This window comes from Colletotrichum acutatum (assembly GCF_030867785.1).
Source record: "Colletotrichum acutatum strain CBS 112980 chromosome Unknown BDZ83scaffold_279, whole genome shotgun sequence".
NCBI lineage: Eukaryota > Fungi > Ascomycota > Sordariomycetes > Glomerellales > Glomerellaceae > Colletotrichum > Colletotrichum acutatum.
Genome location: NW_026849273.1, coordinates 1 through 25,178, shown reverse-complemented (window position 1 = coordinate 25,178; position 25,178 = coordinate 1). Strand labels below are relative to the sequence as shown.

The 25,178-nt window shown below is 52.4% G+C and overlaps 9 protein-coding genes across 9 annotated transcripts; 6 read left to right on the top strand and 3 right to left on the bottom strand.

Moving 5' to 3' along the window:
* Positions 1-3,164: 3,164 nt before the first annotated feature.
* BDZ83DRAFT_798174 (benzoate 4-monooxygenase cytochrome P450) lies at positions 3,165-5,283 on the bottom strand (the record flags this gene model as incomplete). Its single annotated transcript, XM_060515920.1, has 7 exons — positions 3,165-3,370; positions 3,457-3,558; positions 3,619-3,959; positions 4,041-4,165; positions 4,226-4,560; positions 4,619-4,801; positions 4,863-5,283. 7 exons carry the CDS (start codon positions 5,281-5,283, stop codon positions 3,165-3,167), a joined length of 1,713 nt encoding a protein of 570 aa, XP_060357313.1.
* A 1,444-nt stretch (positions 5,284-6,727) lies between these two features.
* Positions 6,728-8,098, bottom strand: BDZ83DRAFT_725103 (chaperonin 10-like protein; the record flags this gene model as incomplete). The annotated part of the gene is made up of 6 exons (XM_060512719.1): positions 6,728-6,843; positions 6,925-7,506; positions 7,559-7,657; positions 7,738-7,758; positions 7,823-7,902; positions 7,968-8,098. The coding sequence occupies 6 exons, from the start codon at positions 8,096-8,098 to the stop codon at positions 6,728-6,730; spliced, it is 1,029 nt and encodes a 342-aa protein (XP_060357312.1).
* Positions 8,099-9,667: 1,569 nt separating this feature from the next.
* BDZ83DRAFT_798173 (aldehyde dehydrogenase) lies at positions 9,668-11,997 on the top strand (the record flags this gene model as incomplete). The annotated part of the gene is made up of 9 exons (XM_060515919.1): positions 9,668-10,234; positions 10,303-10,462; positions 10,521-10,535; positions 10,595-10,652; positions 10,724-10,939; positions 11,028-11,088; positions 11,141-11,173; positions 11,248-11,557; positions 11,711-11,997. The coding sequence occupies exons 1-9, from the start codon at positions 9,929-9,931 to the stop codon at positions 11,995-11,997; spliced, it is 1,446 nt and encodes a 481-aa protein (XP_060357311.1). The 5' UTR covers positions 9,668-9,928.
* A 2,484-nt stretch (positions 11,998-14,481) lies between these two features.
* BDZ83DRAFT_725101 (salicylate hydroxylase) lies at positions 14,482-15,943 on the top strand (the record flags this gene model as incomplete). The annotated part of the gene is made up of 4 exons (XM_060512718.1): positions 14,482-14,517; positions 14,575-15,383; positions 15,443-15,537; positions 15,597-15,943. 4 exons carry the CDS (start codon positions 14,482-14,484, stop codon positions 15,941-15,943), a joined length of 1,287 nt encoding a protein of 428 aa, XP_060357310.1.
* A 1,229-nt stretch (positions 15,944-17,172) lies between these two features.
* BDZ83DRAFT_725100 (cutinase) lies at positions 17,173-18,189 on the top strand (the record flags this gene model as incomplete). The annotated part of the gene is made up of 3 exons (XM_060512717.1): positions 17,173-17,588; positions 17,675-17,988; positions 18,173-18,189. The coding sequence occupies 3 exons, from the start codon at positions 17,173-17,175 to the stop codon at positions 18,187-18,189; spliced, it is 747 nt and encodes a 248-aa protein (XP_060357309.1).
* A 407-nt stretch (positions 18,190-18,596) lies between these two features.
* BDZ83DRAFT_644847 (amino acid permease) lies at positions 18,597-20,891 on the top strand. Its single transcript, XM_060509788.1, has 3 exons — positions 18,597-19,426; positions 19,480-19,592; positions 19,648-20,891. Exons 1-3 carry the CDS (start codon positions 18,911-18,913, stop codon positions 20,660-20,662), a joined length of 1,644 nt encoding a protein of 547 aa, XP_060357308.1. The 5' UTR covers positions 18,597-18,910; the 3' UTR covers positions 20,663-20,891.
* Positions 20,892-21,083: 192 nt separating this feature from the next.
* Positions 21,084-23,029, top strand: BDZ83DRAFT_229673 (uncharacterized protein). Its single transcript, XM_060501800.1, has one exon. The coding sequence runs from the start codon at positions 21,312-21,314 to the stop codon at positions 22,659-22,661; it is 1,350 nt and encodes a 449-aa protein (XP_060357307.1). The 5' UTR covers positions 21,084-21,311; the 3' UTR covers positions 22,662-23,029.
* Positions 23,030-23,318: 289 nt separating this feature from the next.
* Positions 23,319-23,771, top strand: BDZ83DRAFT_595239 (uncharacterized protein; the record flags this gene model as incomplete). The annotated part of the gene is made up of 1 exon (XM_060506777.1): positions 23,319-23,771. The coding sequence occupies one exon, from the start codon at positions 23,319-23,321 to the stop codon at positions 23,769-23,771; it is 453 nt and encodes a 150-aa protein (XP_060357306.1).
* A 252-nt stretch (positions 23,772-24,023) lies between these two features.
* On the bottom strand, positions 24,024-25,178 carry BDZ83DRAFT_229663 (uncharacterized protein; the record flags this gene model as incomplete). The annotated part of the gene is made up of 1 exon (XM_060501799.1): positions 24,024-25,178. A coding segment is annotated over one exon (904 nt), but the record flags the coding sequence as incomplete, so codon positions are not given.

Sequence of the window (25,178 nt, the reverse complement as noted above, 5' to 3'; positions counted from 1 at the left end):
AACCTCACACTGGAGAAGTAGAGAGACAGCTCTTTGCGGCAAAGTCGTGGAAAGCACCCGGAGAGGACGGTCTGCCGGTGGCAGTGTGGAAGCACACGTGGCCAGTGGTGAAGGAGAGGGTGCTTACACTCTTCCAGACCTCACTGGATGAAGGGGTGTTGCCGAGGCAGTGGCGACACGCAAAGATCATCCCGCTGAAGAAGCCAAACAAAAGCGACTACGGTATAGCGAAGGCCTGGCGACCGATCTCGCTTCTCTCGACGCTCGGAAAAGTGCTGGAGTCGGTCCTGGCAGAACGTATCTCGCACGCTGTCGAGACGTTCGGCCTCCTTCCCACGAGCCACTTTGGCGCTCGCAAGCAGAGGTCGGCAGAGCAGGCGCTGGTACTGCTGCAGGAGTACATCTACAGAGCGTGGAGAAAGGAAAGGTGGTCAGTCTGGTCAGCTTCCGATGTCAAGGGAGCATACAATGGTTGTGTACAAAGAGAGACTACTTCAAAGACTCAGAGCGCGGGGGATCCCGGACAAGCTGGTGAGATGGGTGGACGCCTTCTGCTCCCATAGAACGGCAAGCATCCTGGTTAACGGTCACGAGTCCGAGGCTCGTCCGCTACCACAAGCCGGACTGCCTCAGGGTTCGCCGCTTTCGCCCGTGCTCTTCCTCTTCTTCAACGCCGATCTCGTACAGCACCAAATCGACGAGAACGGGGGCGCGCTGGCCTTCGTCGATGACTACACGGCGTGGGTCACAGGCCGATCGCGCGAAGCAAACCGTCAGGGCATCCAAGATATTATCGATCGAGCACTCGCGTGGGAACGACGAAGCGGGGCGACGTTCGAGACGGACAAGACGGCCATCATCCACTTCACGCGCAACTGGAGGCTGCCGGCGGACTCAACCAGCTTCGTCATCAAAGGTGACACTGTCCGAGCAAAGGACCACGTCAAAGTATTGGGAGTGATGATGGACACGAAACTCCGTTTCGAAAAGCACATCGCAGACGCGACGACAAAAGGGCTGGAGGCCGTGCTGGGGCTCAAACGGCTCAAAGGCCTGTCTCCGGCGACGGCCAGACAGCTTTTCGTGGCGGCCGTAGCACCGACGATGGACTACGCGTCGAACGTCTGGAGGTACAGGTGTCGAGCAGCGCAGATGAGGGTGATCAACCGAGTGCAGAGGATTGGCGCCCAAGCGATCGTGGGAACCTTCAACACGGTGGCCACGGCGGTCGCTGAAGCGGAGGCAAGCATACAATCGGCGCAAGAGAGGTACGACAGAAAATCAACGACATTCTGGGTACGGCTGCGAAGCCTTCCCAAGACCCATCCGCTTCGACGTCTGCGGGCGGTGGCCTTTAGACGGTTTCCGTCACCCTTCCAGTTGATGGCGGAGGCCTATCGCGACCTACCCCTTGACAAGCTGGAGACTATCGAAGGGTATTCGATCGCTCCTTGGGAACGTCGTATTGATACAGTAGTCGACGACGACACGGTCAAGGCCTCTGAGGCAATCCGGTCTGGATGGGCAGTGAGGATAGCGACAGGGAGCTCAGCAAGGAACGAGGTTGTGGGCTTTGGAACGGCGACGACGCTGCCCGCATCTTTCAGAGGGGGCGGTGGCGTCGTGACGGCCTCGCGTACGTTCGGTCAGAGAACGGAGCAGAACCCGTATGTAGCAGAGCTAGCGGCACTGGCAGAAGCGGTCAAGTCTCTCCCAGAGAGACTCGAGTACCGGGCCATCCACGTCTTCACCCGCAACAAAGCGGCAGTGTTGGTGATGCACAACCCGCGGCAGCAGTCAGGCCAACAAGAGATCCGACAACTATATGCCAGCGTGCAAGCTCTGCAGAGACGAGGCAACAGAGTCACTCTCTTCTGGCTTCCATCATCGATAGAGTCAGACCTGGCGCAAGCGGCCAAAGCAGCAGCAAAGGAAAGTACCCAAGTAAACAAGACACCACAAAAACGGCCGGCCAGAGCCTACTCGACGGCACTTAGGATCGCTTTACAGAGCGTGCGACAGAAGCACGGAGCCTTGCCCGACAACGTAGGAGCATATTCGAAGAAGATCGACATAGCCCTGCCGGGAAACCACACACGCAAGCTGTATGACGGACTGGCCTGGAAAGAAGCCAGCATTCTAGCGCAACTACGCACCGGAATGGCAAGGCTGAACTGGTACCTCTACCAGATCGGCGCAACCGCCGCGGCGCTATGCGCTTGCGGGCAATCTGCAGAAACGGTAGAGCATTTTCTCTTTCGATGCACACAGTGGACGGCACAGCGGACTCGGATGCTCCAACAGACGGAAACGCGGAGAGGAAATCTGTCATACTTCCTGGGAGGAAAGCGCGCGTCCGACCCTAAGGATTGGTCGCCAAGCGTAGACGTTGTCAAAGAGACGATCAAGTTCGCCATGAGCACGGAGAGGCTAGATGCACAGATCAGCCAGCAGCGAAACCACACGCAACTAACATCATCAAATTAACCGGAGACACCCCCACGCATCCTCGTGCCATCGACAGCAGGACTAGCTTCGGCCGCCGACGATAGGACGTCGAACACTTTGAGAAACAACTCCGAGATGGCCTGCTACTAACCCCACGAGCAACCGCAGCATCGACATGCAAAACTAAAAAAGACACATACGGAGACGAACAAGACTTGTATGGGCTTCTGGGAGGCAAGGATATGAACGAATGTGGAGAATATGTAGATAATCATGCGAGCCCTAAACAGCTTAGCCGGGGCGTAATAAACTATGTATGTATGTATGTGCTAGTACTCAGAGAAGGATTCCCTAGGCAAGCCAAACTCCAACGGGGGCTAATTAGCACTACTTCGACATTCCGCGGATGCCGTGTCCGGACGGAACTTCTATTCAACTTTTCTCCAGAACCTACTAAAGCCTTGCCATCCCCTGCAAGCCCTTCAGCTCGTGTAGCCACACCAAGCCTTGCGCCCTATCGAAACTCGATTCCGCACTGCCAGATCTATCAATGCGTAAAGTGGGTTTTTGTTGGCTTTGCAACGTCGATTATCAAATTGCGATATGTCACTGGATACCTCGGATACCTCGCCCACATATTAAACATAGCTTATAAGACATTCCAGCCTTAGCAGTCTTGCGTTACCTCCAATGGTCATCTTTCTTCCACTCATTTGCTAAGCTGTCACTTTTCCCGCCTCCCTCGATTTGAAAATCACTTCCAACTCCGGCAGCGACAGTGTAAACCCATCCTTTTTACCATCAATAAACGCTTCTGCCTTCTGCCCTGGGGCGAATGCAACATCATATCTGTTAATAATTTGGCTGGCGCAGTAACGGATCTCCATCAAGCCCAGCTGCTTTCCGACGCAAGAGTACTTGCCTGCCATGATTCATCCTTGTCGTCAGCTCTCACGTCGCACCGATCGGCTCAAAAAGGTGGAGGAGGCAATGATTTTAAGTGCTTACCGGTACCAAAGGGAACAAATGCGGCAGGGTCTTTGGCCAGATCGGGCCGGGAGGTCCACCGCTCGGGAATGAAGTCGTTTGCCTGCGGGAACAGGCGCTCGTCTATTCATTTTTCGCCACAGTCAGCAAGCAACGTCTTGTACGACAGAGGCACTCCATCACCCGAGACAACGATGGAAGATGAAACAATTTCTTCTTGAGACTTGCCTCTAAACATGGTGTGCGTAGGCACCTGGATGATTGTGTCACCCGGAATAAACGTCCCGTCGATATCTATGCCCTCGGGCGGGGTCATGCGCTGCACGCCCGACGGAACGGGAGGGTGAAGCCTCAACGTCTCGTCGATGCATGCCTGCAGGTACGGGAGCTTTGACAGTGCGGAGTGTTCAGGCTCCGCATTCTGCGCAAAATAGTCGTCGATCTCCTCCCTTAGCCGTTGGTAGACACCCGGCTTTTGGGCTAGCTCGAAGAAGAGACAAGTAAGGGATGCAGCTGTCGTATCACTTTACGAATTCGTAAATACAACGTCAGCTGAGTTGACCCAGCACCATGGGTATCAAAGTGGGATGCGAGACATCGCTTACCTTCCTGCAACAATGATAAGATACGCATCGCCATAGAGGTTGAGAGTATCTTGCCAAGTCGGGTTCTTGAGGGATTGGTACTCCTCCAAGATCCACGAGAAGACGTCTGGGCGATCAGGGGGGTTCTTGAAATTGATGACAATTAGCATGCATATCTCTCGAACCGGGTCAGCGGCACATCATACCGCGATTCTCTCGTCCACCTGAGATGTGACAAATTTCCAGAACCGCTTGTTGTTCTCATTCAAGATTGGCGTGTTCTTGAAGATTGGGAAGAGCCATAGCATATGGCTGAACATGCCAATAGCCTGCATGTCTTGATGTAAGGAAGTCATAAAGTAGTGCTTAATGCCTTCCTTGAGCATGCCAAAGGACTTGCCGAAAGCCAAGTCACCCATGACATCGAAGCTGTAAAAGTTGAACCAATCTGAAATATTGAATGGCTTTCCCTTGTTCTTGTCAATGCTTGCTAGAAGCTGATTGGTGTAGTCAGCAACTCGGAACTCGTAGTCTCTAAGCGCTAGTCCTCTTGTTAGTTGCGAAACCACAAAACGACTAGGGGCGAGGTCTTGGGTTACCTTTCGAGCTGAACCCTCGATCCCAACTCTTGCGCCTTTGTGCGTGCTCTTGCTTATCTCGGACGAGTTGCAACGAGTACATGGGATGCAGGACTCCATACCACGGGCCTTTGGTGCACGGAGAGCGATTCGAGTGGATTGGAAGAACAGCCTTTGGATTGTTGATAGACAACTCCGTCGGGCCTTAACCCATTTAACATTAGCATTCTTGATCGGTATGCTAAGATTGATTAGAGTTCCTTACCAATTCTCACAATGTCGCCGTACTGTTCATGTAGTTGCTGAACCTCAGTGTACATATGCAACTCCTTCACTGCTCGCGACGTGATCCACAAGTTCGAGAGCCTCGCGAGGAACGGTCCCTTGAAGCCATTGAGCCGGTGGAATGCCGCACGGTACACAAGTAAACTTGTGTAGATTCCAGCAATGAGCGCGGCCGTGAGAGACCCAGCTGTCTTGAGCGCAGCCGCATTGGTCTGGAAGGTCTCAGGAGCTCCCCGGGAAAGGGCCGCAGTCAGCAACCCAATACCCAGGGTAAAGTTCCTAAAGAGTCTGGTAGTAGCTGTGTCCCATTCCCCTTTGCGGAAAACGAAGACGTGGAGTTGAGTGCCTAAAACGAAAAACAGGCCATGAGCCTGGAGGATCTGGATGTCAGTCATTGCCATTGTGCTGTGTTTATCATGCCAATTTCTGGCTTCGCTTGTGGCTTGTTCACCACACAAGAAATGAAGAAGAGGAGAAGTGCTTCTTTTTTTGAAAAAGCAGATAAGGATGGGGCCGCTCTCAAAGGCTTGGTAAATACTATCTGGACGAATTCGAATGCAACTCCTCGACAAATCGAGCGAGGCGCATGAGGAAATCACTGCGTCAGAACGGAACCGCTACCATCCAACAAACCAACCTGACTTGGCGTCAGGAAGCAAACAAGACGTGTCAGAAAAGACCAATCACCAACAACCCAATTAGGAATCCAATAGCTCAGCGAAGCTTCGAGTCAGAAAAACTGCCACCCTATTTCGGGATGGTCGCTGCAGAATCACGATCAGCACTCGGCCATTCACGTGTGCCTGATAACTCATCTGGCCTGATTACCCCTAACCCATGCCTCAGAACCCGAAGCACTATGACGAGGCTTGGGGGTCTGGAACAAGGCACCTTTGTGGTCTCAGTGACCCGTTGCAGAATGTGCCTATCCGCCAGCCATCATGCGAGAGGTCGACTCAGCATGTTTAACGGTTTCTGACTCGACAAGTCTGGGGTAGAAACTTGTGCCCATGGGGTTTTGATCTTCCCCAGCGCGGGGCCGCGCCCGCGTGTCGGTGGAGTCTGGGGAAGAGCTGTCAGAAAAAGAGAAGTCTCCCCGTTTCCCCGCGACACCATCGCGGATCTCGGGCGTCTGAGGCTGGAAGTCTGGGGAAAGATCTCGATGGGCCTCTTGTTCCCCCCCGCCGTTTCCCCGCAATGGGGTTAATTAGCCCGACGGGATCAAAACGGGGTGGCGCGAAAGATGGTCCGGGGCCGCGTGACCCTCGACGCGGGTTGCCGACGCCATGAGCCGAGCTTGCCAGCACAGCCCAACAGCTTAATTGAACTCTATCGTTTAGCACGTCTAAGCTGTCGCGCAATCTCGGCACATACTGTGGGGAGCTCGAGTTTACCCCGGTTGTTGGCGAGCCGAGTCGGCACTTGAGGCACTGTCTCTCGTAGGACTTTTGTGGCACTTATCGGGCTTGTCTTGAGTGATCTGGTAGCCTTTGGTAGCCTTTCGCGACTGACCACACCCCCGACGACTGGGTGAGATATTTTGAGCTTCTTGATATTTGTGTCCCATTTGCATCTTTGACAGGATCTATGATTAAAATATACTACATGCTTTTTCATGATTTCAATTTTGGTTCAAAAAAGAGACAAAATGAAATGAAAGGTGCCTTTTAAGAGTTTCATGGTCATCATAAATTGAGAGTATCTACAAAAATCATGAGAATGTGCATGTGTCTACTTCAAATCAATCACAACACGTCCCTGAATGCCCCCACACTCCATCTCGTTGAAAATCTGCGCATCGATGTATCAGCATCGACATGATCAAGTAAGCAATCTAGAATGAGATCAAGTTACCTTTGTTAAACTTCTCATTCGCCGAAGTTGAAAGTGAGTTTTGATGTTGCCCTGTGCCGCGATTTCCAGACATTCCTTGGCTTCGAGTCTGTTTCCAGTTTTGACACCTGTGGAGCATCCAGGTAAGCATTGCGTCCATGATACACCCATTCTGTATTGGAAAGACGTCATGACGGAGTCAAACATACCAAAAATAGTTAACTCATCTACGAGCATGGGTTCGACGTCCGCAATTGCCGGGCTGCTATTCTCGGGGACACCCAAGCACACAAGCTTGCCCCTGAACCCGAGCCACTTTGGAGATTGCACATAGGCCTTCTTGTTAGACGAGCACATGAGGACAATCCTCGCACCTCCACCCGTGATCTTCTTAATTGCCGCCGTGAGGTCCTCGTCGCTAGAATAGGCCGTGAAGTCGACAAATTCCGTCGCCCCGAGGTCGCGGCAGAATTTCTCCTTGCTGCCGATATCCATGGCCAAGACGCGGCACCCAATCACGCGGGCATACTGGATCGCGAGATGACCGAGGCCTCCTCCGGCTCCCACGATGACAACCCAGTCGCCGTGGCGGGCGTCGGCGCGCTTAAGGGCTGTGTAGACGCTGATACCGCCGCACATGAGAGGGGCGGCTTCTGCTGAGTCGAGACCTGCGGGGACGGGAGTGACGTATCGTGCCGTCGATATGCAGTACTGTTGGAATGTGCCGGGGGTGAAGTAGCCAGAGAGTTTAACCTGGGCGCATGATGATTCGCCGCCTTGAAGACATCGATCTGAGATGCCGTGTTAGTGGAGGTAGGTCGTCTGAGATGATCGTGACCATACCGCAGTTGAGACATGCATCTGCCGCGTATTTGATTCCCACTCTGTCACCGATTGCAGGTGATGTCACGCCTGTGCCTACGGCGACAACCTCGCCGACGCCTGGGAGAACGTTAGTGACAATTGAACTCAATGAGGGGCGTAATGGGACACTCGAAAGTCGATATGGAGTTTTGACGTACCCTCATGGCCACCGATTTGACCTATGATACTCCATGGTTAGATCCTTGCTCAATGAGTCGACAAGGCGAATCAGATGAGACATACCTTTTGGTGTAGGGAATGGGACCGATGAGAATGCATTCATGCAGAAGCCGTAATCGGTATGACAGACACCAGAGTAATGTCTGCAGTGGTAAATAGCGTGATCAGTAATTGAACTTTGTGATATTGAATGAATGTGTCAACTCACAGCCGAACCAAAACCTCTCCGGGGCCAGGCTCCGGGATCGGTAGTTCTACGACCTCCGTTTGGGTGGTGCCGGGCTCCGTGTATACAACCGCACGGTTGTGGTTGCTTTCGCCGCCCATGATGGTCGCCATAAAACTGCTCTAGAATCTCAATGTGCCTTTGGGCTCTTTGGAATTCAGATGGGATTTGCGAGGGAATGCATGTCGTTATATTCTTCAAGGAGGCCGGGCGCGCGCGAGCACGCGGCCACCCGGCGACCAGAAACGAACCCGAGCCTTCTGGATCAATTGGACCGAACCATTTCCCCCTCCCTCCCTTACACACTTTGTACACTAGAAAGCTGGCCGGCCGGCTTGCCTTAGCTTCGTAAAAGCGAGCCAGACCATCGGGAACAAGGTCTGTTCGCTCCTTTTTCGCCTGCTACAGCCTGCAACAATTGCCGAAGCCGTGGCACGAGGCAACAGAGTCTGGCGGGAATACCCCCACATGTATCTCAAGCCGGCGCCGAGCCGGCGGGTCAATGTATCGATTGTGAGGGAAGACCCAAGACCTGGTGGGAGCAATTCCAGCCAACCATGAGCTGTGGGAAGCTTGACTCGACCTTGAGTCTGTCTGCATGACCAACCTTGCAGGAGGGAGGGCGAATCCTCAAACGCAGCGCGAGGCGAGCTAAGGTGGACAAACGGCGGCAGCACGGCGCAGATGATGGTCGAGTCAGACCCTCTTTCTCCAAATGCACCCGACTAAGAAACACGATCGGTTCAAGCACAGGTCAAAATTCTGCCTACCTACGGGGAAATAGGTGCGGTTCGGGATCCAGGTGCCAAACGCAAAAGGAGGGGTTGAAAGCGGCACGTTGCCGAGTTCAAAGTCGTCTGTTGTCTTGCGTCTCCAACTTTCTTCCCCCTTTCGTCACTTTAGAGAGACTACTGCGGGCAACCCGCAGCACGAGAGGCAAGACAGTCTGTGTCAGCATTGACAGCAACGGTAAACATACTGCGGAAGACGGCAATGCATCAACACTACGCATACCTTAATACTTGCCATACACAATAAACTGGCTTACATAACGCTACGTAACGGTACGTACCAGCACCCATTGAGCCGATCAACTCATCCGCGTTTCAACACTTGCCCCGTCGCGGCTTGGCTTGGCTGAGTTGTCGATTGTAATGGTGCGGCGCGGGGCGGCGGGTTGCGGGTTTGGGTGGCAGTTGAGAACCTGACCGAGACACACAATGGAACAGAACCAGTTCCCGTCCACTTCAACATCCTACTCTCACTCCAAATCGGACACAGAGACAGGGAAAACTGAGGAGTAAGACTCTAAGAGCCACGCAGAGCGAGGCAGAGCTACCCATAGTGGGAGCCTTGGCCGGGTGAGCTACCCCAAATTTGAAATAGCTCTGGACTATCCCCATACAACCCCGGCCTGTCCGCGGGGCCACGCTTACCACGCTCCAATTCTGCGAGTAGTCCATGTCAATCGACAACGGCCATCGTGACATCGAAAACGGAGTTCCAGACGAAGACCCTCGGTCTAGGACATGGCATCCCGGTAACGTGCCCCGGTTTCCTCTCCACGCCCCTCCCCCCCCTCGTGCCCCTCCACTGGTTCGTTGTTCCTCATAATGCGATTGTGAGCAACCCAACCGACCCCTCCTTGCCCCCAGACGAGAGGATCAGCAGAAGGGGGAAGAGAGAGAAAGGTCGAGAAGGCAAAAACTAGTCGCTTTCGCATGTTCCATATCCAGTGCCCCCCTCCTCCTACTTCTTCTCGCCCTGCGTTTCCTCTTCACCCGATCATCTGTGCCAGTCAAGTTTCCAAAATCAGACCCTGATACTTTTTTCTCTTCCCATCACATTCCACGGACCAGACCGCAGCGTAACTTCCCGCACTCAGGCCAGGGCCTCAAATTTCATCCAGTCTTCTACATACTCATCCCACACTGTCGCCCATCATGACCACGAACGGCACGTCCAAGCTGGACTGGACCAAGTTCTACAATATCATCGACGGTAAGCTCGAGTCGACGAGCAAGACGAGGAACAGCCCGAACCCATCTACCCTCGAGGCCAACCCCGAGGTTCCTCTCTCAACACCCGAAGACGTCGACAGAGCCGTCCAGGCCGCCAAGAAAGCTCAAGATGCTTGGTCTGAGACACCGTACGAGGAGCGCCAACAGGCTCTCTTCAAGCTCGGTGAAGCTCTCGAGGCGCACGCTGACGAGTTTGCGCTGATGCTCACCAAAGAGCAGGGCAAGCCTGTAAGTCATTGGCGTGAAGCCGTGATGAGCCCGGAATGAGTCGTATTAACAATCCATGCGTCGCACAGCTTCCTTTCGCACAGTTCGAGATCGGCGAGGCCGTCAAGCATTTCAAGGGAATGACCAACCTGCCTTTCCCTGAAGAGGTTGTCGACAACAACCCTGATCGCCGCGTTCTCACGAGATACGTCCCCTTGGGCGTCGCCGTCGGCATCGTTCCCTGGAACTGTAAGTCGTACCATTCCCGTAGTCTTAGTCGATCAATCCGCTAACTTATCACGCTCAGTCCCCATCCTCCTCGGTATGCCTCCTCCAATCCGATGCGCCCGGGGCAAGTTCCCAACTAACACTACTCAACAGCTTGTGGCAAGATTGCCCCTGCACTCGTCACCGGCAATGCCTTCATCCTGAAGCCATCGTAAGCTCCAGACCTATTTCCGATGTGATCTTCCACACACATGCCAAGCACTAACACCGAGACCACGATAGTCCTTTCACACCCTACTGCGACCTCAAGCTCGTCGAGCTGGCGCAGCAATTCTTCCCGCCCGGCATTTTCCAGGCTCTGAGCGGCGATGACAACCTCGGCCCCTGGTTGACTTCCCACCCGGGCGTCGACAAGGTCAGCTTCACTGGCTCGACGGCAACCGGCAAGCGTGTGATGGAGAGCTGCAGCAAGACCCTGAAGCGTGTCACTCTGGAGCTGTAAGTGGCTGATTTGGGACGGAATTTATGCGTCCCGTCTCTCCCCGGATGGTAGAGTGGAGTTGGTCGCTGACTCGTGAGATCGCAGCGGTGGAAACGATGCTGCTATTGTCCTTCCTGATGTTGATGTGAAGGCCGTCGCGCCAAAGGTCCGTCACTGTCTACGATGCAATTCAAGAGGTCAAAGCTGACATATTATAGATTGCCATGCTTGCTCTGTACAACTCTGGACAGGTACGTAGGAGTTGGTTGACAAAAGTCCTATCAAAGAGCCAAAGTCATACTGCCGCTGACACCGTTTACTATAGGTCTGCATCGCTATTAAGCGCATCTACATCCACGAGGCCATCTACGACGAGCTTGTCGCCGAGATCGCCACCGCCATCAAGAACCTGCCCGTCGGCGACGGACAACAAGAGGGCACGATGCTCGGCCCCGTCCAAAACCAGATGCAATTTGAGCGCGTCAAGGAGCTCCTCAAGGACATTGAGGAGACGAAGCTCAAGGTGGCCGCGGGATCCACCGCGCCCGCCTCCAACGGCAAGGGCTACTTCATCACGCCCACAATGATTGACAACCCGCCCGACAACTCGAGGATTGTCGTCGAGGAACCTTTCGGTGAGTTCATGTTCTCCCGCTACCCAAAGTGAAATTCATGCACGGGCGAACTCAATCGCCCAACCCGTCCTCGCCCCTCAATCGTGCCGCCCCTCCCTTCTGCAAATGAAAAAAACATTGTTCTCCACCGAGGCTAACATGGGGGTATCCCAGGTCCCGTCTTCCCCGTCCTCAAGTGGAGCGACGAGAAGGAGGTTATTCACCGCGCCAATGACACCCTCATGGGTCTCGGCGCTTCGGTCTGGTCAAAGGACGTCGAGAAGGCGCAGAGCGTCGCCAAGAAGCTCAAGGCCGGCAACGTCTGGATCAACACCCACTTGGAGCTGCAGTACGATGCGCCATTTGGCGGTCATAAGCAGAGCGGTATCGGATACGAGTACGGCGCTGGCGGTCTGAAGGCGTACTGCAACGTGCAGTCCATGTTCATCACAAAGGCATGATTTTTTTTTAACTTATGATAACCCCCCCTGCATATGCGTTCAAACGATGTAACAAGAAATAAAGATGTCTAAACTCTAAGGGTTCTCCTTTTTGTGGAACTTGTACGTTATCGGTTACCTCTTGAGTAAGCTAGTGATGTGTCGACTGTCACTGTTACCATCTTTGGGTTTCATCGCCGCGCTTACTGTTGCAACTTGCGAGAAGATCGGCGTTATTGTCTCGAAGCATCTCTTCACGCCCGATGGGCAGTGTCTCGTGGAGTGCGAATCCTTCGGTCCAGACCAGAATCACATATCTTTTCGTAGGCAAATCATTATCGGACATTCAATGGAGCTATGATGGAGCTCTTGGTTCGTTGGTTGCGGGAGCCGGCGAGTTGCAACTGCTGCCTTGCGGGTGGGCTCGTTTCTCCAAGGACCCTTGAAGATATTTGATGCAATGCACGTAAGCTAACGCGCAAGGACGGAGACTCTCCGCTGGGATATTCGCAAGCTCGACATCTGAGTGCGGCGATAGTTCCGCAATTGGCAAAGTGGGGCCTGTCAGGTCTTTGCTACGGAGTACAGCGAAGTCCTGATTATGTACTCGATGTTCAACAAATTGCAAAGACCAAAGGTTCAACAAAGACTGGGCAATCGGCAATTGCATCCTTTGCCAAGGATCGTTAGTTAATCCACACCGGTGACCGACTATGAAAGGTAGCTACTAATATCGACCTGTAAACCACGATAAAGTCATGTTGCATGAGCAGATAGCTTTACAAAGTATCAGAGAACACGAGAATGAGCAGCTCGTTCCATCATAACTTTACTTTATGACATCCGCCTCCAGATGATCCACCCATGAGGTCCCCAAATTCTTTCCGTTGCGGATCCATGCCGAAGTTGCTGACTGAGGGAGTGGGACACACTACGAGGAAATACTGGACTACCTACTTACCTTGATCCGTGGAGGACGCAATCAGAAACTGCTGTCTCAATTGCTTGTTCGTTGTTCGAATTGTTTTCAATAAGGTAGAAGTCTTTGGTTACGAGACACGTTCTCGGAATAATCCTGTAGTCATACTCGTATGTACGACGCATTTATTACATGTGTCCATCAATCATTGTCCATGAATAGGGGCTCGTAGCTCAGTAGACAATTGGCACTATTGTTACTAGATTTGCAACATCGCTATCCATACTATCTATCTGCAAGATCTGTCGAAGGAACTTAAGCCATGGAAGTTTACCTCGAATCGATTCGTATGTACGATCGCTAGTTTGAATCCATCGATCTTGGCGCACAGGATCCTACATCCACTTTTTGTCAAGCGGATCAAAGGGACTACACGGAAACCAGCGAAAGAAGAAGAAACAGATAGCGTTAATTATTGTTGGCATTTACGCGAAAATATGATCACCTACAACTTACAATCTTGTTAACTTGGTACGGGGAGATTTGAGGTGGCATAAAAAAAAGTGAGCCGTGGCTACAATAATGATCAATCGTCAAAGAACCAACCGAAATCAAGGATGAAGAAGTTTCCATATCGTCTGGGATGCACGTGGTCTGATTCAAGTGCGAAATGAAACTTTGGTCCTGGACAGTCCATCCAAGAGCAAATCATCTCGGTGCGCGGGGTGTGGCGGTGCAGTTTAGCGTCCGCTTCTTGACGGGACGGCGCTTACATCAACGCGCGCGGATACGGAGCGCAAACTTGACGAAGGATGCCAGAATGGCGCCAGAAACGCGCGCGACCCTGCCCTTGAACCCACAAACAATGACGAGGCTGTTTATTTGTTACTCTAAATATGCTGGTGGAATGAGATAAGTCTGGGTTCGCTTGGATCTATCCAGCCGGTAGAGAGCTGGAGTCAGCTCAAGCGATGGACGCAGTGCTCAGCCACACCCCTCAACTGACATTTCGTCTTTGCTCCATTTGCCATCATAAGGGTTATTTCCGAGACATAGCGGGCAGCGGAAAATACACACTGAAGTCCAATCTACAAACCGAAAGACGTGCAGGAATTGTGCTTACGACAGGCAGCAGTAGCAGCAGTTGCACAAAGCAAGACACTGCATCTAGGCTCATCTCTTTGAGGCGCCACACCAGGTCCACCCATCCTCCTCCGTTCTCACCGGAGACCGATCCGGCCGACGGCTCTGCTGTGCCTCACGTACAGAGAATCGCCGTGGACGACGGAGATGGCTGCAGCCGTATCGGACAAGCGATCGTACGTTGCTTGGCTCGCTCCCGCATCGCAGCGGATAGGTGCGATTTCACGAAAGACGCAAGTCTTGTATAAGATTAAGCGACTTGGAGGGAGAGATGAGTTTAGTTAGAGCTCAGATCCATCACGGAATACCCAACTCATCCCTCGAATTATCCAGAATACGCAGCGATTGACGTTTGAGACCGACTTCTTCCAGTCCCAGGACCGCCACATACGATCGATACCCATTTCCTTACCTAATCAAACACTTCAACCTAAACTTTCACAATGGCTCAAGTCGCTATCATCGGAGGCGGTCTCTCTGTATTAACGACCTCAATCTTTGATGCCTATTCGTGCTTTGACTAACTAGTCGCCCAGGGACTCACCCTCGCCCTCTATCTTCACAAGAGTGGCATCTCCTCCGCAGTCTACGAAGCCAGGCCCAAGGACTTCGTCTCAGGCGGCAACATCGCCCTTTCACCCAACGCCCTCCGCGTCCTCGACCACATTGGCGTCTACGACACCCTTCGCCCCCAAGGTTTCGCCTTCGAGTCCGTCGCCTTCCTCAACGGCCGTGGCGGGCTCTTGGCCAAGGTCCTCAACGGCAGCTATGAAGAGTACAACTACCCGGCCCTGCGCATCCGCCGCACCGTCCTCCGCGGCGAGCTGATCCGCCAGCTCGAGCTCCTTGGGGTGCCGATTCACTACGAGAAGAAGTGCGCCGGCGTCCGCGAGGAGACAGATACTTCAGCCACTGTGGAATTTGAGGACGGCGAGACCGTGACAGCCGAGTTTGTCATCGGCGCTGATGGAATTCACTCGCGCGTGCGGTCATTTGTACGCCCTAACGGCAGCAAGCCCGTCTTCCAAGGCCTTGCTGGTATCTCTGGTACCTACAAGCTCAGCGACTTGCCCGACGTTGACACGGACACGCACTACCCCTGCATGCTTTTCGGCGGCAACGGCTCCTTTGCGGTCATGCCGGCATCGGCGGACGGCGACGAGGTGAGCTACTTTGCGACCTTTGAGGTTGAGGAGCGGCCGCGTGAGGAGTGGGCGGCGCTGGACGCCGACAAGGAGACCTTGGCGAAGATGATCAAGGAGAGGTTCCCTATCGATTCGAGCTGGCCTGAGGTCGTGCGCGCTCTGTGCCACCGGACCCCGACTGAGTCGTTGACTCTCTGGCCGTGAGTGATGAACCTTCTGCAGCTGTATGGTTACGGATGATTAACGAAAACTCCTCCAGTTTCTACTTGCTTTCTGCCAAGGAATCTTGGTCTTCCCCGAGTCGCCGTGTCCTCCTCATCGGAGACGCAACTCACGGCATGCCCCCGACTGCAAGTTCCCCAACACCACTGGATAACGAATACATGCTGACAACTTCCTATAGGGCGGGCAAGGTGGCGCAACTTCCTTTGAGGACGCGGAAACCCTCGCATACACCCTCGCCCACATCAAGGCACCGCTCTTCAACGACAGCGCCCGGCCGCAGGTTATCCAAGCCTGGGAGGACCACCGCAAGGACCGCGTGTCCAAGATTGTGGACTTCACCACCCAAAACGGTGACCTGCGCAAGACGTCCACCTCCTTCATTCACCAGTGGATCAAGGAGATGACCATCTGGGCGTACATCAAGATGGTCGGCCCTCACATGGGCTGCAAGTGGATGTACTCGTACCACGGAGAGAGCGTTCGCGCTGTTCTGGGCCGCCTCGGCATCGACGAGTCAAAAGCGAAGGCCCAGTGAGGGGAACTGAAGTCACGTAGCGGGCGAGGCGAAGAGATGGGAAGATTCTCCACCTGTTAGATGTCTACAACTACCATTTCCTTCAATGCTTTGGCGTTTGTAATTCCATAGACTGTAGATTTTTATCATTAACTTATTCACTGAACAGTCGACCTCTATCTGTTTTCCTACTCTTGATTGTCTGCATGATTTGAGGTTCGGCACTAAGTAGGTCCCTTCAGGCGATGCATTGACAGGTACTTCATCTTCCTCAAGGCACCTAGCAACCATTGTCAAGAAGCGCTTGATCTCTTATTACTCTCCTTCAATCGTCGGACTATGCGAAGTAGATGTATGCCCTCTCGTCATATGTCACGGGGTACAGACAGCTGCCAAAGTGGAGCAGTTCAGATGGTTGCAATGAGGCACCTGCAAAATCATGGCTAGCCCGACTAGTGCAGGCCTCGATGCTACCTCACCCTCCGACTGCTGGAGTTGGTGGCCTTGCATTTCTTCGGCAGTTACCTATTGCGCCTGTGCTTGAGGTTGGGGTTTTGCAAGCCTCGGCTTGAGACGCTCTTCGATGTTGTCCCACGTGTTTCAAAAACCGACGATGGTGTTCTTCTCCAGCTTTTTTGACATGCATCATCCGACCGCATACGTCAGAGCCTGCCAACGGTTCATCTAGTCTCTGGCATAAACTCTGGAGTAAATGCTGGAATGCGACATAGCAAGCTTTCAAAACCAGCAACGGTTGTACATTGCGCCCCGGATTGAACGTTGCCCCTGAACTCATTCGGGAATCGATGCGGGGTGATCCTACTTCAAGACCCTATAGAGAGAAAGTTATTGGGTATATGCCCTATTCTAAGCTGTAAAGGCCTTCCTGAGGGAGTAAACAGACGTGCTTGTTGATGGTAAATGACAACTCCAGCTCTTGGTGAGCCAATCACATTCGTTGCCCTGGACTGCAAATTCGACCCATACCTTGGGGTCCCGAGAAACCTGTAAATTCTCCGTGAATATATACTCTGGACCTTCGACTTGTCTTTTCTTGAGATGAGCGTCTGCATCTCATCTGCTGTTTTATAGTCAAGTCATTCGTTCAACTGATCGTTTCACCGAGAAAAATCATCCTCAAGATGTTGCTCTTACTTCACGTCCTTGCCTTCCTTGGCATGCAGACTGTCTCTTTAGTTCACTGCCTTCCTGCGTCGGATGCCGACGAGCTCATGACTGACTTGAAACGAATGGCGCCAGACCTTTCAGTTCTTGAGGAAAGACAAGATATTCCCGACGTCCTGGCCAAATTTCCTTCCGGTCCACTGAATCAATTCCTCAGAATCATCAGCACTCTACCAGCGGGCGCGGCAGCTCTCGACGCAGTGGGATTGATTTTGACCCCTCTTCAACAGGGCCTCGCGGACTCTGTCGGCATTGACACGACGGAGGATGACTTGGAGGACAACGCAGCGTGCACCGACATCACCGTCATATTCGCTCGAGGTACCACTGAGCCGGGAAACGTCGGGCTGGTGACAGGACCGCCCTTTTTCGACGCTCTCAACCAGCAGCGTGGGACCAAGACCGTTTCGATTCAGGGAGTCGAGTACCCCGCAACTTTTGCTGGGTTCAACAAGAATGGCACCGAGGGTGTCCCAAGCATGTAAGTTATTCCAAAAGAGGCCTTTTCCGTGTCGAAGATAGTCTGAGCAAAAGACAGGAGGCAAACGCTGACCCTCGGCGGCTTAGGACAAACTTCATTAACGATGCTGCAACCAAGTGCCCCAACACGAAAATTGTCATGTCAGGCTACTCCCAGGGTGCTCTGGTTGTCCGTAGCACTGCAAACTCTCTTCCTGCGGCTACTATGGCCAAGATCAACTCTGTTTTGACGTTTGGAGATCCTGGCAACCCGAACGACATTACTGGCGGTGAGGGCAAGACCAAGATCATCTGTCACGATAACGATGCTGTTTGTAGCGGAGGTTTCATTACCGTCGACCATTTGACGTACGCTGAGGATGCGGACGCTGCTGCTCAATTTGTTTTGCAGATGGCAAGTAGTAAGTTGAAGCACATACAGTCAAGACGAGTTCTTGAACGCTAATGAGCTTGCTTTCTTCTAGCATGAGTTGGGTTCGTGTCCGTCACATGTGTCTGATGGACGACAGTGCATGGTCAGATGGTGGAAAACCCCACGATACTTTACTTGTGGTGTTTATCACTTATCAGTTGATTACTGCATAGTGTCGAAAGGAGGATAGTGTAATCTACGAAAGTTGAACAAGGAGGGTTGTAATTATGTACTCAATGAGCTCGAGCCAAGACTTCACTCAAGACTTCGCTCTCGAGGACGAACGCCCTCGCGACACTGCCGTAATAACCCTCAGAGTATGCGTCAATTGGCATTCAACAGCCAAAAGTCGGTAGCAAATTTAATAACCTTTCGCACGAGTCAACCAGCCAACGTCGCGACTGAATACCAACGTCTAATAGAATCTCCTAAACGGGAAGAGATCGTGAAAGAGGACGGGATGCCCCCGCACTAAACGGCATGTAAGCGGGTCTCGAACCATTGAGGCCCCTCGATGGCCCAATTGGGAGACACTTTTAGACAAGGACAGGCGATGACGCGATCCCGCGGCGCAAATCCGCCATCACCACGGTGTCACTTTGCACACGTTTTGAGATGACGAGATTTTCTCAACTGCAGTGGCCCGGCCATTACTTCGCGGTAATGCATTCGAAGTCCCGATCCAAAGGGCCGGGTCCAATTCCTTCATGAGTTTGAAATATCTCTCCCAACCTCAAACAACATTGGTCACTCAACTTGCGAATCTCCAACTCTCTGGACGGGAGAGGGGTGACTGATAAACAACTGAGACCGTACTGGACCACTGATACCGTCTGATCTTGGCAAGATCATCGACTTATCAAATCCTCCGCCCCCTCGCGTTCACCTGTTCTCCAAAGCCCGTCGCCGCAATGTCACGATACCGAGCTTACGACAAGGACGGCGATGACGTTCCTGTCATCGAAGACGCGCGCGTCGGCCGCGCAGGCTTTGCTGATGATTCTACTTCAGCGGACGCCGACTTTGCAGCCATTGACCCGCACAGTGGCGTCAAGCGAGGCCTCAAGACCCGGCACCTCAGCATGATGGCTCTGGCGGGCATCATCGGGCCGGGTCTCCTGATCGGCGCGGGAGGCGCGCTCTCCAACGGCGGGCCCGCTGCCCTACTCATCGGGTTCGGCGTTATTGGTATCATTGCGTTCAGCATTATGCAGAGCTTGGGCGAGTTGACCACGTTGTATCCCAGCGGAGGTGCGTTCACCGGGCTGGCAGATCGGTTTGTCGACAAGGCGTTTGGTGTTGCGCTGGGTTGGAATTACTATATCATCTGGATGTGTGTCTTGGCCAATGAGTATAACGTGTTGTCGAGCATTTTTGTCTTTTGGAGCGACAAGGTGCCCCTGTGGGGCTATTTCTTGATCTTCTGGGTTTGCATTTTCTATGAACATTCTTAAGAACAACGCAGCTAACATGCACTTAGACACTCTTCCTTGGTTTCCAACTGCTCGGAGTCGAGGCTTTTGGCGAAGCTGAGTTCTGGTTAGCTCTACTGAAGCTGATTGGCTTGGTCGCGTACTTTCTCTTCTCCATAGTGTAAGCCACCATCCATAATATCTACTCCGATCAGAGTCGCTAACATGGAACACAGATACGCTGCTGGTGGAATTCCTGGACAAGAAGCCCTTGGGTTCAAATATTGGCGTGACCCTGGTGCCTTCACCGATGGCTTCCGTGGCACCGCCAAAGTCTTCGTTTTCTGCTCCACATTCTACGCCGGTGTGGAGTCTGTCGCCGTTGCCGCCACCGAGACGAAGAACCCGCGTGTCGCCGTCCCGCTCGCGATTCGCCAAGTGTTCTGGCGCATCATCTTTATCTACATGGGCTCTGCCTTCTTCTTCGGTCTGACATGCCCCGCCAACGCGGACGAGCTCGTCAACGGGGGCTCCCGTGCCGTGAAGAGTCCCATGACGGTGGCTATCCAGAACGCCGGCTGGGAAGGGGGCGTGCACTTGATCAACGCCTTCATCTTCGTTACGTGTTTATCAGCGTGCAACTCGTCCATCTACATCGGATCCCGCACCCTTCTTTACATGGGACAGGATAAGAAGGCCCCTAAGATCTTGGGCAGGACGGATAGCCGCGGTGTGCCTATTCCGGCCATCGTGTTCACCAATCTATGTGGCGCGCTGTCCATGATGAACATCAGCACAGGCGCCAGCAAGGCGTACTCGTACATCGTCAATCTCAGCGGTGTCTCGACTTTCCTCGTCTGGGGTTCCATTTCTTTCATCCACATCCGATTCAGACAAGCGTGGAAGGCCCAGGGCCACGCGGAAAGTTCACTACCATTCATCTCGTTGTGGTATCCGTGGAATGCCTACTTTGGTTTGGGGGCAAACATCTTCTTGGCTGTTGTGCAGGGTTGGACCACCCTTGCCCCATTCGATGCTGGATCATTCGTCGATGCTTACATCTTATTACCCTTGTTTCCCATCATTTGGTTTGGATACAAGTTCTGGTTTAAGACGCATTTCTGGAGGGTGGGTGAGATTGATCTAATGTCCGGTCGCCGACGCGACCTGGACGAGTCACAGGAAATCGAGACTGGAGAACATGATTTGGACAGACTACCTTGGTGGAGGCGGTTACTCAAGAGCTTTTGAAGTCATCAGATGGATAATGGACTTTGGGATCAGCCTAAAGAATACTTTAGTCGCTTCGAGAAATTGGCCGTATTTAGTTAGGCACTGTCCGCTGAAAGAAATGCTGTGCCCTTTGCAATGATCTTCAAGACCCCGGTGGGATGAGGAATGCAGTCAGAACAACAGTAGGCTCTCGCATAGCCAACTCGTTTTGGATCTGCGGATTGGTTCGTCGAACTTATGTGAGCCGTTGGAGGAGGCGGAGTCGGTTTTCACCTTTGATGAGGGCCGAAGTCCGAGTTGGGAGTGCACCCGGGCCCCTTTTTTCTTCGTCGCATTCGCACCCGCCTGCGCACTCGCCGCGCTTGACCTCCGGACTCGGTTATGCATGTAATCTTCTCTTTCGGAGAACACCACTTGAAAGTTCAAACTAGTAGCGTGTCTCACTTGTCATCCCACAACGTGCCGCGCGCATATTCGGGGTCGGGATGTGTCGCAGACAGAGAGATGTCCGCCGGCCTGTCCGGAGCTTTCCAGGCAGCATTCGACACTGAAAATCTCCTGATTTCTTTTCAACCTTACATTCGCAATGCAAACTCGAAATCGACCCGAATGCCTGATGGATCAGCGGTGTTGAGCTGGATTCGGGCACAGTGAAGTCATTCAGAAGATGGCGACATATGCGCAGGGTACCAAGCCGTTAGCTGGACCGGTTCCTGGCCAGCCCGTTGGCTTGATGGACGGTCCCGAATCACAGTCAACTCAAGAGACTGGCTCTACATCACTCGAACTTTGCAGATACGAAAAAGGTCAGAGCACAGAAGAAGAAGAGCGGAGTCGAAGTTTTGCTCTCATTCAAAGAATCTCCGAAAAGCACCGCATCGAGAAACAGGCATCGCGAAATCAACCAAAATCTAGAGAGCTACAGCAATATCTTGATGTCCTAAAAGATGCCATTCCAAGACTGCCCGACAATAATCTACTCCCTGGGCCTGAGATGCCGACGATTACCTTCAGTCGGCCCCGACTATCTTATCCGATCATCATCAAACAACGATTATCCGGGATATCATCACCGAAGTTTTCGCGAACTTACCCCTCTGGCTTGCAAAATTGCGGTATTGGAAAGAAGGACTTCTTGAGATTCATAGACGACGTGAACCGAGTAGACGAGCCATCAGGATCACCAGGCGACCATGTAATGAATATGGATGGCTTCGCCGGCATGACGGCCCTCACCACATCGCATCCGATGTTGCTTTCAATGGGAATTGGTGTGGCGTCCTACTATGGGAAAAATACACCGAGACGAAGCGCAATCAGCGAAATTTTGCGGAAGGCGAACAACGAGCTTTTCTATCCAAGGGGTCTCGTTTGCGTTCTTGTCCCATGTCGACGGGCAGAGCCGAAGGAGGCTAATAAGACACCTGTGAGAGGAGGTGCAGCAGCAGCATCGACAAACCCTACGGATCGAGGCCGGGAGAAGAAAATAAAACTGCGGCAAAAGACAGTGGGAAGATTGAGGGATAACAAATGGCCGGTACTCTCCCAATTCGAATTCTTGGATGCGCACAATTCTCATCCGAACTCAGACGGTAAGCGGCCACCTCTGAGGCAGTCGCACCGATCAAGACGAGGGGGAAATGCTGGCAGCGAAAGCGGGGAGAAGAGAGGACTTGGGCAAGTGATGAAGGAGCATCACGAAAACGAAAACATCGTCGAGGGCCGGCTGCGACAGTCCACATCAAGATGCGCAAACTCGAAGCATCCAGCAAGGATGGAGGATGAAACAAACTCTCTGAGTAGCAACAAAGCTGCCATATGGGATTCTATTTGGAACCTGTCTTCAAATTCTGGATTTGCTCCGGAAAAGGTTGAAGTCGGGAGCCTGCCTGCCGATTTCTTTACCGCCGAGACGGATGAGGATGCGGCCCACGAGGAGACGCAGCAAACGGAATCAAAATCGAAGTACATTAGTACTTTCTTAGAGCATCGAGCTCCAAGTCAGGGAAGACTTTGAGTTCAGTAAGAGCCTTCTTGCAAGGCACCGTGGTACTGCCTGACGCTTCCTTGCACCACACACTGTATCTCATGATAGGGAATTCCCTTGAAGAAGTTGACGATGCCAACTAGGACGCCCGCATTCATGGGAGAGCATTCGGGCTCAGGTTAACCTTGCGTGAGAAGAGCTTTGTGGTTTTAGGCCCAAGGCTTTCTCCATCACATTTAGTACAGCCATAATCCACCAAGTCAGCTACTACGGCTTCGTTACGCAAGTACACCCACTTGCACTCCACATCTCGCTGCTATCTTGAGTACTTATGCACAAGTCCTTTGCCAAGCCCTAGATAATACGGCATAGGTGGGCTCCTGTGGTGAGAAATGTCCAAGAGGGCGGTCACGAATACCCAAGGAGTGTCTACCTACTTGTCTTCGACTTCATTTCCACTGGAATTCAGTTTTGCGCCAGAAACATCGTGGCACGAAGCGTATATGTAAGCAGCTTTCATGTCAGCTTTGGAATCCTGCTGCCTAAGGTGGACCCGATCACCCCCCAAACCTTCAAGGTGAGAATATGGTTGGGGTTTTTCTTTGCCTCATTGTCAACTGTGAGATTGCCGTGGTACTGCAAAGCTCCCTCAACTCAGCGGCTGAAACTCATCATCCAATCTTAGCAATGTCTTTTTTAAACCCCCGCCACATCTTCCCTCTCTTTGTCGCAACGACCACCACTTTTGGCGGCCTACTCGCGCTCTTCAACCCCACCGGATCAATCAAAGCTTTCGGTCTTCCAGACAGAATCGCCTCGTCTCCAACCGCTCATGCTACCTTCAGCCTCTCTTCGGCACGCACATCGGTTATTGGACTGCTGATTTACACATTTCATGCCAGAGGCGACTTCAGGGCTATCGACAGCGTTCTTCTGATTTCAGGTTTCTACTGTGGCATTGTTGATGGCTACGTTTGCTATAAAGAAGGCGAATCAGGAAAGGGGCTGTTCCGAGTTTTGAGCTCATGGGCTGTTGGGCTGTATGGTGGTCTGGGGATTACTTCCGTAAGCCATGTTGCACTTGTTTCTTCTATGTTTGAGATAGTTGCTAACCATGAAATACTCCATACGCAGGGATGACAGCCATGTTGCCTGACTGAAAATGTGTTGGGTATCACGAGCGATGGCATACAAAGGAGGGCCATATGGAGACGAGGAATCACCTCTTGATGAATCATTTTCAAAGATGACCGTTAATCTAGCAGAATAACAGGGAGATGACAGCCTTGGAAGATGAGCCCGGCTGATCATTGAATTGCGAGGACAGATACCCAGATACTTGGCCGGGCGGTGGAATGCATTCATGTCCTTTTAACCAAGATAAAAACTCCACATATCCTATCTTGATCCTTCAAATCGTAGACTATTCATCGCCGGCTTTTCTTTGAACCTTTTTCCTCTTTTTTTTTCATTTTTTTTTTTTTTTTCAATTCCATCTTCGTATATCTTATGATGTCTCGACGGGCTTACTAAAATATCAAAACACGCTTCAAAGTCTAGATTGGGGCCTCGCGAGGTTTTGCTCAACCAATCCTCATTCAATACTATCGACTGCAACTGTTGAGAACTTCAGCAAAACCATGTTAATTAATGCTCAAAGCTTTCTTCAAAGCTGCAACAAACTCTGCCCATGTGGCTGGGTCTTCGTTGGAAGGAAAGGATCCCATTCCGCGGATAATTCTCGAGAACATTTCATGGGCATCCTCATCCTCATCTGTAACATCCAGAAACTCTGTTACTTCTTTTAGAAATTGCTCTCTCCACATATTTGCACCAGTGGTGAGGAGTCTTTTCACACATCGGCCGGCCATTATTTCGTAGAGAAACGTAGACGTCGGAAGGCTGTCATGATCGCATATCTGAAGTCCCTGAGCTAGCCTATCACGGAAAAGATGAGGGAGAAAAGACTGCCCTTGACTTTTCAGATGGTGAATCACTCGGTGATATAGTTGGAACGGCGTGATGTCGTAGTCAGCTGGCAGTTGGTCTGGGACGCCGTCCTCTGCAGTAAGCCCCAGTAATCCGTACACCCGGTCCCGAGGATCCGTACAATGATAGTCTTTGGAAAAGGCGAGGAGGCGAGTCAATCTAGGTCGTGCCCCAAAACCGGGGTCTTTGTCTGTAAAGGAAGGTCGTTTCGAATCGGTTTGCCACGACCGCCGGAGTTTTGATAACTCTCTACAGCTGTTGACACGGGCCTCAATACTGTAGTGGCTTTCTGACTTTGAGAGATGCTTGAACCCAAGATTTGTCTGGTCGGATATGCCAAAAGGTCGGAATTGCTGCAGAGAAGTCCATGATATGGCGACTGATCCGCATAATACCCACAACTCTCTGGCCAAGGTGAACTCTTGCACTATCCATATCCGAGACCAGTACGGTCGTGATACGAACCACTTTGCGTCTTTGAAAGAGAACTTCCGCTTCTGTGAGCGAAGGTAGTGGTTCCTCTCCCTTCGGGCAGTGTGCTTGAGGCCCTTGAGATAT